The sequence below is a fragment of the Amblyomma americanum genome, chromosome 2 (genome assembly GCF_052857255.1).
Source record: "Amblyomma americanum isolate KBUSLIRL-KWMA chromosome 2, ASM5285725v1, whole genome shotgun sequence".
Lineage (NCBI taxonomy): Eukaryota > Metazoa > Arthropoda > Arachnida > Ixodida > Ixodidae > Amblyomma > Amblyomma americanum.
This window is the reverse complement of record NC_135498.1, coordinates 62,247,821-62,260,802: the sequence shown is the minus strand read 5'-3', so window position 1 is coordinate 62,260,802 and position 12,982 is coordinate 62,247,821. Positions and strand designations below refer to the sequence as shown.

Sequence of the window (12,982 nt, the reverse complement as noted above, 5' to 3'; positions counted from 1 at the left end):
AGCACAACAGTCAAGTGTTGTCACTCTTTTAATCAGAATTGAGATTGAGTTTTGCCTTCTGAAAATGAGGAAGCATTGATAGGAAGCATTGATCGCTCCATTTTTCTCGGCAGACTCGTCCGCGCGGCCATTTTCCCCACCGCAGGCCGGCACAAGTAGTTGCTTGTCACGAGTTTGAAAATTATTTTTAGTGGGAGTAACCCTTTCTTCAAGCTTCAGAACACTGTAGCGCAACCAAAGACAAGGAAAAAAATGAACAGAAGGAATACCACGAGCGCTAACTTCGTTCTGTTCCTTTTTTCCTCATCTTTGGTTCTGCTACAGTGTTTTGAAGCTCTGTACTACCAGAAAGTCGAAAAAGCCACGCTAGTGCCCTTTATCAAGCTTAAATTTCTTTCTTGTGGCGTTCTGTATTGATAGTTGCGTATACTAGAAGCATTGTAACAACCAAGTCCATCTTTGCTACAGGGTGGCAACGCACTCGAGTGATAACATGCCTAGCTCATTTTTGTGGGGAGCTGGACAAGCTTCGGTAGCGGTACAGGTAGTCCTCGGTAGCGAAAGGGTTTAAAATTGTGACAGCAGAAAAAATGGAATAAAAACAGTTGCTTTTGTTTGTTTTGGTTTCGCTTGTGGGGGTTTAACATCCCAAAGCGACTGAGGCTATGAGGGACGCCGGAGTGAAGGGCTCCAGAGATTTGGACCACCTGGGGTTCTTTAACGTGCACTGACATCGCACAGTACACGGCCTTCTAGAATTTCGCGTCCATTGAAATTCAACTGCCACGGCCGGGATCAAGCCCGCGTCTTTCGGCAGCAGCCGAGCGCCATAACCACTGAGCCACCGCGGTGGCCCAAATGGTTGTTGACACCATAATCAGTAATATAGCATACTGAAGACATTAGTATTAGTAGAGGCGTTTTAGGGAATTCTTACTAGCCATAGAGCCAATCAAATTTCTAAAGCTTGTTTTTCACTGCCTTCGACTTTATTGCCTAGTGAGGAGTAAAACATTACATTCGTGTTTAATGATTTTACCCGAATTTTTTTACCCAAGTGTCAGTATTATCTCCAGTAACTGATCGGCTTTCTGTTGAGGTTCCTGAAATAGAGATTGCGCCTTCTATTCAGTGTCTATTTTCTACTTTAAATGACGTCTTCGATTGCGCCCGACTACTTTAGATAATTTAGGTGATACATGGCTGTCTATAAGTAGAAGCAGTCTGATTTCAGAGGACTTCTAAATGTCATGGACACAATGCGATTTAGTTGCACTGAAAATAACCTAATTATACATCCAGATGCTACAAAATTAGTGACTCATCACAGAAATAAGGCATAATGGGCGGAGCTGGGTAGGTTAGACAAAAAGAAGCCAAATATAGTAGCAAGATTCGTCGGATTGTCATGTAGGGTAGTGTTCCAAAATAGCACGTCAAATTTGAAGAGTCAGTGGTAACTTCTAATGTAGTTTTCTTGTTCAAGCAGCTAATTTCAGCGCAAAAAACATTCCGTTGAACAAAAACGAAGTGTTCGAAAAAGAACCGTGACGCGGTCGAGGTGAATAAACAGAATTTTGATCCATCTGCAGCCCGAACGCTGGTCTTGCTGCAAATGAAGTGGTAACAGGTATTACAATGAATTGATGATGTATCCACTCAGCCAGACAGACTTCCCTGTTGCTGTCAACTTCAGTACAGCAGATTACATTGGCATGACAATGGAATTTTCTACAGTACATTGACATTGCTTCAGCGCTACGTGCCATGCGTTTTATGCGTGAGGTATTCAGAGAACATGCGAGAACCTATTTAGTTATGGCTGGAAACGAAACGAAAGCTACTTTTTAACTAGGCGGAGATGCGCCCAGAAATACAAACAGCAAGCAGTTTTAATTGAAGTCTGCAGTAAAATAAACTCTATCGAGCTCATAGAATAAGACAATATATATATATATATATATATATATATATATATATATATATATATATATATATATATATATATAGAGAGAGAGAGAGAGAGAGGGGGGGCTACATTTTCCAGTTTTAATTAAAAAGAACAAACAGCTATCCCATATATCCGACCGCTGTCGCGTTTGCTTTCCACATGACTGAGCAGCCATCTCAATTTTCCTACAGCACTGAATGGTGACCCCTGATGTTGTTTGTCTTGACACAGTGACGTTTGATGCGATGGAGGGCCCACCTGTACGTGCACAAACGTCCATATTAAGGGCAATGTTTGTAGCCTACGCGGCACGAGTACCATCTTCCTCACCAGGATATTGTACATTGAAATATTTGTGGAGCTAGCCAACTATGTTAAACGAAGTAGAAATTGTCTTCACACGTTTGGACGGTGCATTTCTGCCCGCTCGAAGAAGTGTACAAAAAAAGATGCCTTAAAATATTAACAAACACATGTACTTATGAAGACATTGCAGCAATCCTTATGTTTATAGCCTTTATTTTTAAGGAGATTTGCATGCAGTACAACACGGAAAAATTATGCAGCTTTAGTGATGAGGCACGTGGTCGTACTAACTCTTCGTGAATTTAATAAGGTGATACATTTGTTTTCAGTTATTTTTAAGCACAATTAACAGCCATTGAATGCTATCATAACGTAGCGAACGTCCATCACGTAGTTCCCTAAGAGCGATCAAATTGTGTCCAAGGAACGAAACAAAAAGCCTAATTTAGGAAAGCAATGCCGTTCCTCTGGCGTTAAATACTAAGAATATTTCTTGTTTTTGCGATTTTTTCTAAGAAAAGAGTACCAATTTTTTGTCATTTCAAAATACAACTACTAAACTGATCCTCCAAAATGATCGCAGAAATCCCGATAGTATTAAAATTGTCAGTCGTAATTGTTTACAAAATTTCGCAGGTTAATAAAAAACTGATAACAATCAGCAGTCCGCGTGTTGAGTGCATATTTAACACGATGAAAATGGGCACGATAAAAAGCATTACAAAGGGACGACACATAGAGAGCGCTCTATGTGCACAGCCTGTTTCTGCTCCGGTCTCTCACGCGGATCTTACCTGTGTTTAGTACCCGCCGTTTAATTTCTGGAAGAGCCAAGGGTGCACAGTACACATACATCGTATACACGCGTTTGTGTGCACCATATGATTCCAAACAAAATGCTGCACATATACGAGAATTAGATCTCATAACGCATTAGGTCTGAGAAAACAGTTTTCAAATTTAGACTCAGATTTTTGTTGGCTTGTTTATTCTCTATTCTGGCACAATTCGTTCCGCATTCGAGCTTTTTCTTATCGCAGCAGCATACTGAGTTGATAATTGGCATTGGGAGCTGTATAGGAAGGGCAAAGTTTCATGTCTGTTCGTGTTGCCTTGACCAGTCGTTGACACAGGCTTAATTTGCTTCAGAGCAAAATTTCACAAGAGAAGCGTGTTGTTCATGACTCGAATCTGTCATTTGCTGTGCGTGATATATACTATTGTTTTGACATCTTCAAAATTTCCTTTTCTCTATTGAAATCCTTGACATCAAGCTGCGAGTAAATTATTGGATACTCCAGCTATAGATACACGCTGCCGCTTTTGTAAAAAATCTGCAGTGAATCACAGATGGCAAGCTATAAACCTGGCAGATTCTTGTCCGGCAAAAGTTCTGGAGAAAGATTCTTTCAGTTGCGATCACCGCGGGCAAGCCATGGTTTCCTCATGGGGTTTGTAGGGTGCATTGTCTATTTGTAAATGGCATTCTAAGTGCTTAGGCGCAATTTTAAAATCATTTAAAGTAAAATTTTGTATTAATAAGTGGCCTATTTTAAATATATATTGCAGCGAAGGCTACGCTGGTACGGTCGCACTCTAGTTCCCCGAAAAAAATGTCAGGTGCAAACTCCTTCATTTCGGCAAATGGTGCCTTTCATTTACAGCCCAGTGAACCAGGCCCGCTGCACTGCAGGGCGAGATATTACTCCCTGCGACAATTCGAAAATATGCAATCAAGTTCACATCCACCAAGCGTCGTTTCAGCCCTAGTATTGTCAATTTTTATTATCCCCATTAGATAACCTCTGCGTCCTTTTCTTCAATAGCTAGTGTAACCCTCGAGGTGTACGCCAATTCTGAGCAAGGTTTTGCTCCTGGCATAATACCAGATACGGTTTCAATATAAATTGAGAATTGTGCCATAATACGTTACGATTTCAAGCTAAAGACAAGGAAAAAGCTGCGTAGCATGGAAATGTATAGGAATCTGTAATTTGGTGCTAGCAATTTTCAACATACTTTGGATGATACTGACAAAAATCTCGGAAATGCAAAGTTTGTCATTGATTGCCATCGCAATAAATCTGTACCTTCGCGCCAGCTGGGCAAGGCAGTGAGCAAGAGTACTCAGAAATATGAGCGCAGATTTTTTTGTGTCAACTGCCTATTCAATGCTTTTACTCTATTAATTTTACGAAATATCTCGCGCCCTAAAGAACATTTCATTTGTGGTAATGTCTTTGGGGCATTTTAAGCCGGGCGCTGAGTTCACCTCTTCCTAATTCAATCGTCCGTATTCTTTTTGCTGCTGTTTTAATGAATGCTTATAAATTGAAAATCCTTGATAAACTTTATTTATTTATTTATCACAGTACCCGCCGCGCTCTTTGGCATTACAGCGCGGGGGGGGGGGGGGGGGACAAAAAGGCAAGATAAAGAACACAGGTAACGCAACATCTCGTGCACATCATCAACACCATCAACACATCGTGAATGTACTTCACGGGAACGCTTTAAAACAGACGCACACGCGCAAACACAACACACACAAATAATAATATTCTACTTCAAAAGGAATACAGAGTTTGCAAATACCTCGTTTGAGTGTATTGACGCAATATGGGATGGAAGCTTGTTCCATTCACCTATAGTTTTGAGAAAAAATGCCATTTTGAAAGCTTCAGTTTTGGTCTATTTCTTTAATCTTTTTTCATGGTCTATTCTCAATGACACGTAATCAGGCTTGTATAAATACCCATCTGGGGCTAAACCTGTGCGAGAGTAAAATATGTTGTGAAAATGTTTCAGTCTAAGATATTCCCTACGATTTTGTAGTGGTGTCCAGCCAAGGTTTTTTTCCATGTTGAAATAAAGAAATTCCTAACATAATTTGAAAACACAAAACGAATCGCTATGTTTTCAATTCTTTCTAAGCGGTTTACATCGCATGCCACCCATGGATCCCACACAGCGCAGGCGTAATCAAGAATAGATCGCCCACTTGATTTGTACAATGATACCTTGGCCTGAAGTGGTAAATTCCTTGGATTTCTGGGCAGGAAACCTAGAACTCGGCATGATTTACTTGCGATGTCATTAATGTGTCGGCTCTAAGAAAGAACAAGGGTGGAATATACACCAAGATGCTTGTGCTCGTGAACAGATAATAGCATGGTTGAATTGATAGTGTAACTGAAGTCATGATGTGTTCTTTTCTTGGAAAAGCACATATGAACGTTGTTTTTTTTTTTTCAGTTGATAAACATGTGCCATTTGTAGCACGATTGACTTACTTTGTTGAGATCACTTTGTAGAACACTGCAGTCGTTGATCGTATGAATAACTCTGTACAAAACATAATCATCAGCAAATAACCTGATTTGAGATAAAATACCAATAACATGTCAATTATGTAGATGAGGAATAAAAGCGGTCCTATGAATGACCCTTGAAGCACGCAGATGACACATCAACTTCCCGGGATGTTTTTTCGTTAGCACCACTTTTAGTCTTCTTAAATTTAGATACTCCTTGATCCAGTTCACAACTATACTGTTAACAGTATACATTTCTGATTCCTTTACCAATAAAGAGTAAAGGACAACATCGAACGCCTTCTTAAAATCTAGAAACAAACAGTCAACCGAGAATTCCCTATTCATAGCTGCTGCCAAATCATGAGTCAATTCAAGCAACTGTGTTGTACAGGAAAACCCACTACGAAATCCACGCTGCTGTGGATTAAGGAGAGAGGGTGGATTCATGTGACTCATAACATTAGTGAAGAGCACATGCTCAAGGATCTTACATGCAACGCTGGTAAGTGAAATAGGCCGGTAATTTAAAACACTACTTCGAGGTCCTCCTTTATGCTAAGAGACAACATTGGCAAGTCTCCAGTCAACTAGTGAGCAGGTTTCTTGTAAAAATTTCGTGAATATGACGTTCAGATATTTGGACACTTCACGTGGGCATAAAGAAAACGAAGCGGTTGACAAACCGTCAGGCCCAGCTGCCTTGGTTGAGTTAAACGTTATTAAGAGCTGCCTCTATTCCTCGGTGGTCAAATATGATATCGTTCATAGGTTCACCGACTACTGCAGCGGACCGCAACACGGTGTTATTCGTTTTAATACGAGCAGTTTACACGGAACTGAAAAATGAGATAAAGCACTCTGCTTTTTCGACGTCATCATGGATGGCAGAGACGTCGCTATCGAAGGCCGGTAGTGATAACACGTCTTTACTGTTCATTTTGAAGAAGTGCCACAATTCTTTAGGCCTGCTTTGTAAACGCAATTAACGTGTTAAAGAATTTATCTTAAGCTGCTTTTAATGATGCTTTCATATCTTAAGTTTTTTTGCTTGAGCTTTTCTTTAAGCTTCAAAGCATGTTCTTATAAGCAGCGTAAACGTGCGCTCTTTGTCTGCCTTTGCGTTTTACGTCTCGCGAGCACCTTGGCTTACTTTTGCTTCGCCCCGCAGTCATAACCCGTGATGGCACATAACGTTCACGCATGTCGAGTAACTTGTTTTTGAAAATTTCCCACAGCTATTCCATATTCATAAATTCAGCCTGTGTCTCAAACACATTGAAATAGGAATCGAGAGCTGGCGACATATCATTCACTCGTGCTTTTTTATAGCTATAGATACGCCGCGTACCGCCATTGGTAGGTCTTACATACTAGAGATTCATATCACGCGTATTAGTGAAAATCAAATATAAAATATTTGATCCTCTTGTAGGCTCCAGGACTAGCTATGCTAGGCCAAAATGGCGACGGATCGTAAATATTTCTTTGCTAGACAGGCTGAAAGCACTAGAACTGGGGATAGCCAATGACCAATCGATTTCCGGAAACTTGAAATCTAAACCTATAAATCGATAATCGGTGTTCACCAATTCTATGGCACTGGAAAGGTCTCCCAGAGTGTCAACTTTACTTCCTGGCTTGCGATAGAACTAACATACCAATGACCTGCCGTTCTTCAATGTAACCTCTAACCAAAGCATATCAGTTTCGCTGCTTTCTATTAACATTTCTCGGCAACACAATGCCATATCCACTAAAATAAAAACGCCACCCGCGAAACGATTTCTATCTTTACCGATATCTATAGATTACAAACGGTTACCTCGAAACGTTCTCTATAGCGTGGTCATAGTCGAAGAGCGCGGTTGAACAGTCTCTGGCAAGATGTAGTGTAGTATCGGTTTTAACAAAAAAATATTTATATGCTTTGGAGTCATCTGAAAGTTCTCGGTCACAAATAAATGTAACCCAAACGAGGATAAATGGTGTCATTATTCCGAGTGGAACGCAGTGTCACCTGACACACAGGAGCTCCTCCTTTCTGTGGCGACGCTACTCCGCGGGTCTTGTAGGGGTGTTACAGTGAAGGCTATGAGTCATCAGACACTTAAGAAGCTAGTACGCAATATCACTGTGCATTTGATTTCGCCGTGGCTCCAGCCGTTCGGAAGGGGAATTTCTTTCCAGAAAAAACTACAGAGGGCAGATAATAAATTCTGTTGATTATGACAGTGCCCCGATTGTTAGTTCTGTGTAGCGCGCTTTCGAAATAAAAAAGGCACAGGTTTTAACAGACGCTTGGAGTGCATCGTTTTTTACAACAATCTAATACAATACATGCAGTAGGACAAATGCTACAGAAAACACAACTTAAAATCAGTGTAGCTAATTGTGGCAATACTTATGAAGAATGCTGAATGACAGCAACAGTATCGGAAAACGATGAAACAACAACAAAACACTTTTTCTTTCTTTTCACGATAGCAGCGAATTTGCTAGAAATCGTGAACGCAGGATATCAGCCAGCACAAGGAGCTTTTTGTAACTGTAGTGGAATTCAAGCCAACTACCATGGAAAATAATCGCCACCCCTTCGCGCGTTTTGCACTCCTCTCATAAGCAATGTTTCTGAGGTCTCTCGTACTAAAGTGCGTTTAGCTCCTGCCCAGAGCCCTGTATTGTCAATAAACACACCATCACCTCTCACAATGCATAGCGAGATGTGCACAGAGCGTGTTTTCAACGAATCAACTGCGGTCGCTTGCTACACGTTTTATATACCTGCCTGTTCGGCCCATGTAATCTTCGCCGCCTAAAAAGATTCCAGCACCGCATATTCTGCTCAAGGATTCCAAAGTTGCTGTGCCTCTTTCCGGGCTTAAGAGTTTCTCTCACCAGGTATATTTGAGCGCACCCGAATAATCCTTCAAGAATCATCATAAAATACTACACCTTATTTGCACTTACCGTCCAATTTCTTTATATTTTGTGCTATCTCATAAACATATTAAACCGCGCTTGGTTTTTTTTAGCCTCTATGCCTCCAAAGTGCTACTTACTTGGTTTTCGCATTTCCTTTTACGATTGACAAAATGCGGGAATTACAAGCTTATAGTTAGTGCTGTCTTGCTTAAAATATTGCCTATGTTCAGTTTAACAAAGCGAAGAAGTCCTGTACATAGCTTCGATTGAATGGTTAAGCAAGTACAGACTCATATTGAAATCGCATGCATACTTCTTCATGACTGTACACCTGAATTATTTTTATTCTCAAGTATGCTTCAGAAAAAAAAATCGCTTAGAGTTGTCTTCCTCCCAAGTGCAGCTTTTATCAACTCAGAGTACTTAACTGTGTATGCCCCTCAATTGCATATTACATAGAAACCATACTGAAACGAAAGAGTGCTCAGTATGTAATCGAACCTTAGATCTTCGCCTGAGTACTTTTATGTGACACTATCATTGTAGATTGCAGACTTTAAGGTTTTTTATTTAGGTTTGTTGTTCCTGGCCTGTCACCAGTTTGTCGGCCAGTACACGCTCTTTCACCATGCGTGATTGTCTAAGGCTCTAGCTAACACTGAAATGTTTTCAGTGACGGCTTTTGATGACAAATATTTGACAGCATTGAGGTGAGTTAAAAACAGTGTCGAGTTGGTCGGTACTTGTTCTTTGTTGCTGTAAATTCCAGCTGCGATAGTTTATGACTTATAAAATCGCTGAAGAGTAACATCGTTGTTCAGATAATCATTCCAGTCTTCCGGATGCGGGTGGAATGGCTGTCATTGTGAGGCTTTAATAGCCAGTCATTGGTGAAAATAACGCAGGCCGAAGGAATTGCTTGCTGGGTTTTCGTTGTGCAAAGTGCTTTATTGCATTGATATCTTTGAGTAGAGAATAAATATCTGCGTCTTATAAGATTTAAAAAGTGGAAACGATAAGGTCTTCGTCCTTGAGATTGTCTTCAGGATTTACTTGCCGATTTACGGCGAATCACCGACTTAGGCCCGACGACTTAGTAGAGATGACAGCGAAGAACCTGTTCCGGAATTTGAGCCTCCTTTTGAAGTTTGACCAGATTCAGCCTGCTCCGAAGAGGACCCCGGAGAACTTTGACCGGATTCCGTCGGCAGAGAAGAGGAACCGGAAATGCCAATGCTCGCCGGTTTTTCGGGATTCACATTCCCAGAACACAGCGCAGAGACATCATTCTCCCACGTCAGGCACAGCCGTGAACTCCAAAAAAAGAACTGCAATGAATGAAACCCAGAAAATGAGGAAGGGTGTCATGAGAAGGTTAGTGATAACATTTAAAATATTCCACTTACGAACACAACTTCTCATTGATCAACATATATCATTTACTTGAAATTTCAATTCTATTCACATCTTGAAGCTTCACTTCTGCCTTATCTGCAAAGGTTTTGTTTATGGTGGTTTAACGTCCCAAAGCAACTAAGGCTATGAGAGACGCCGTAGCGAAGGGCTCCGGAAATTTCGACCACCTGGGGTTCTTTAACGTGCACTGGCATCGCACAGTACACGGGCCTCTGGAATTTCGCCTCCATCGACATTCGACCGCCGCGGCCGGGATCGAACCCCCGTCTTTCGGGCCGGCAGCCGAGCGCCGTAACCACTTAGCCACCGCGGCGGCTATTATCTGCAAAGGCTATGCGCTAATGGCCCTTATGCTCCTTTTTGACGTGCCATTCACCTTTAGGTTCCAGAAATAATTGAGACTTATCCGATGTCATGGTAGCTGAAAAAAACGTCGCATTACTTCGGTGCATTTTTTAGAGATCCAAAAGTTAGGCTCTCCTTCAATTAAATCACTAAAGTTTGTTCTGATGCCCTCATTCCGCATATGCTTGAGTAACCGTGCGGCTGCTGGGCAATTTTTGGAACTCTGAACGGTGTAAAAACGCCTGATTATAAATTATTTTTCAGTGCCGAGCAGTGTATTGTGCGCGCTGGGTTTTCATTATGTGGGGAGCGCTTAGTAAAGGTTTAACTCAGATTTTTTGCTAAAAATATTGATGAAAGCAGTCCTATTTTTTTGCGCGCTTTTGGACGTTGTCTTTCTGGTAACCGTGATGAATAGTTGATTTCATTTGGAGGAAGTTTCATAACGTTCAAAAGCGTTGCAATCGCTTTCGACAGCTCACTGTACAAGTTTGAATGTTGGAGCCCCCTAAAATATTTGCACTACAACATCCCTTCCCAAGATGATCGGTGGTTTACATCGCGCAGAGAGCAAGCGTTCACATTTTTTGCTTCACGTTTCGTTCACTTTTGTACGAACGTGAGTTGGTTGATAGTGATGCCGGTTTGTATCTCTACGGAAAGCTCAGAAACACCATCAATCTAGCGCCTTCAGATTTTTTTTCTTACAAATAAGAAGAGCTGCCACTAGCTAGCTTGACCTTCATGTCTCAAGAAGGGTGGAATACTGAGATACTTCTGCTGAAAAGCAATGCTTCGCCTGCTTTACTAGTGCACCAGAATAGGTGGTTGCCTGAGAACTATATTCTCACGCTTTAGTCATCAGTATTATGATCTTCGTTGGTGTCAAGCTTAGGAATCGAGCTGCAGCACCCGGCGCCTTCACGTGGCAGGTGTGAAAAACAAATAACGCGGGAGAATATGTATATTCCTGCATGGGGCTTGAAAAAGAAGTCGGTGCTAAAGACAGAACAAGCAGCTATGGCCTCTACTGAACCTACAGCTCTCTTGATGCTGGGCGGATATTTGGAGAGACACCATTGGTGAAAAATCTTTTACAAAGCTGAAATAATTAGGCATTCTTCTTCCAAAATATGATTCTAATTCCGCACTTTTGAGGGGCACAACACCGGTACCCATTAATTTAAAACAATTCAGATTGCCACCGGCTTTATTCGCTTTGTACTTTTACTTCAAAGAGATTTGTGGTTTTAGTCGACACAAGTTTCGTTCATTTTAGCGCACTCTCTAAGCTGAATTGTGGCCTCTAGTTTCCTAAAAAAATTATGGTCCGACTTGGAACGCTAAAACAATATCTGTTTTGTATGTTACTGCAGAATGCTTGGATTTGTCACACATCTTTGTTTTTCGAATAAATTTTAGAGAAAAAGTTTCCGGGAGGAGTCCTTCCCGGCATCAGTTTAAAGTGAAGAATGTATAGCAACGCCTTTAACTCAACGCGTTCTTTTTTTTCGGGGTCATGTGCGTGTCTAAAGCTGTGCACACCGTCTATTCCGGTTCCACTTGTGTCAAGTTATTATTTGCGCGGAGGAGGAGAAAAATTTATTGCTGCATTGTTATAAATTTGAGAAATGGAGGTGGATATGGTTGTTGCGCTCGGTGGTATTCCCTATTCCGGGACGCCATTGCCCGTGCTCTCTAGACCAGGGCTCGCTGGGCCAATAAAATTATTCCTGGGTTTGCGGTTATAGAATATCTGATCCGGGTCCCATTTGAACCCAACCTATTTTTGGAAATGTGGCGGAGGGCTTGAAGGTTGCTTCACTTCCACCACCGGTTGGCCCGGTATTGCACTGCCTCCGGGATCGGCCTGGGACATTATAGCGCGCTTCTTTTCTATCGTATGTTTCTATCCTATCTTTAAACTCTCCTACTACCTGCACGTGGTAGCGATTGTGGCTCGGCTTGAGCCAGTGAGCAGGCCTGTGCACTTTCCTTTTCTTTTTTCCTGGCAACAACAGAAGAAGATAAAATTATCCCGCAGCAACGTAACAACCCATACCTTGTAGCAGTGCGGCAGCTCCGTTCCGAAAAACTTTTGTGGATTGACTGCTGGTGGCACTGAAATAAAAATAAAAGCAGCGGGATAAAGCACTTCACGTGTACTGATGAGAAACCAGAAGCCTCGAATCTGATCATTTGCAGAAAGAGGAGTCATTGCTTTAGAGAGCGAAAAATATCCTACGCATACTTTAAAAAAAGCTCGTTCTTATCGTTTTTGATGGAGAGATTATTTCGGTTTATTTAACACTTAAATCACGCATCAAAATTTGATGGGCCCCAATTCAAAGCTAGTGTGGTCCCATTTTCACGCACTGCATGGTAGCACAGTAATAGGCAGAAATCCAAGGAATGAAAATGCATGCCTGTTGCGTGTTCTCTACTCCTTAACTCATTTAGAACACCTCACTATCACCGTAATCACACCGAGATCTTTTTTTGAGATCGTGTAGCGTGCAGGTAGTGCAGGTAGGTCGCTTGGAGTGAAAAACACGAAACGTTCTCGTACTCAGCACGGATTGGAAACGCGTACATGAACACTCACCATTGGCGAAGGCGACCGCCATGAGAGCGGCTAACACAAAAATAGGGCGCATTACTGAAGTATATCTATGGGCGATGTGTTAGAGGCGAAACTGCTCCGTTCCGCATCAGACAAATATCT

At 41.6% G+C, this 12,982-nt stretch overlaps 1 protein-coding gene across 1 annotated transcript; it reads right to left on the bottom strand.

The window, feature by feature from the left end:
* Positions 1 to 9,430: 9,430 nt before the first annotated feature.
* On the bottom strand, positions 9,431 to 12,982 carry LOC144118612 (uncharacterized). Its single transcript, XM_077651501.1, has 3 exons — positions 12,863 to 12,982; positions 12,320 to 12,378; positions 9,431 to 9,824 (listed from the first exon to the last, which is right to left on the bottom strand). Exons 1-3 carry the CDS (start codon positions 12,912 to 12,914, stop codon positions 9,576 to 9,578), a joined length of 360 nt encoding a protein of 119 aa, XP_077507627.1. The 5' UTR covers positions 12,915 to 12,982; the 3' UTR covers positions 9,431 to 9,575.

Bases quoted from the DNA above. Each gene is read 5' to 3' on its own strand.
- LOC144118612 (XM_077651501.1), bottom strand. From the start codon at position 12,914: ATGCGCCCTATTTTTGTGTTAGCCGCTCTCATGGCGGTCGCCTTCGCC. The intron at 12,379-12,862 runs GTGAGTGTTCAT...TTTTTATTTCAG, and splicing joins GGCGGTCGCCTTCGCCAATG to TGCCACCAGCAGTCAATCCA. The intron at 9,825-12,319 runs GTATGGGTTGTT...CATTCATTGCAG, and splicing joins AGCTGCCGCACTGCTACAAG to TTCTTTTTTTGGAGTTCACG.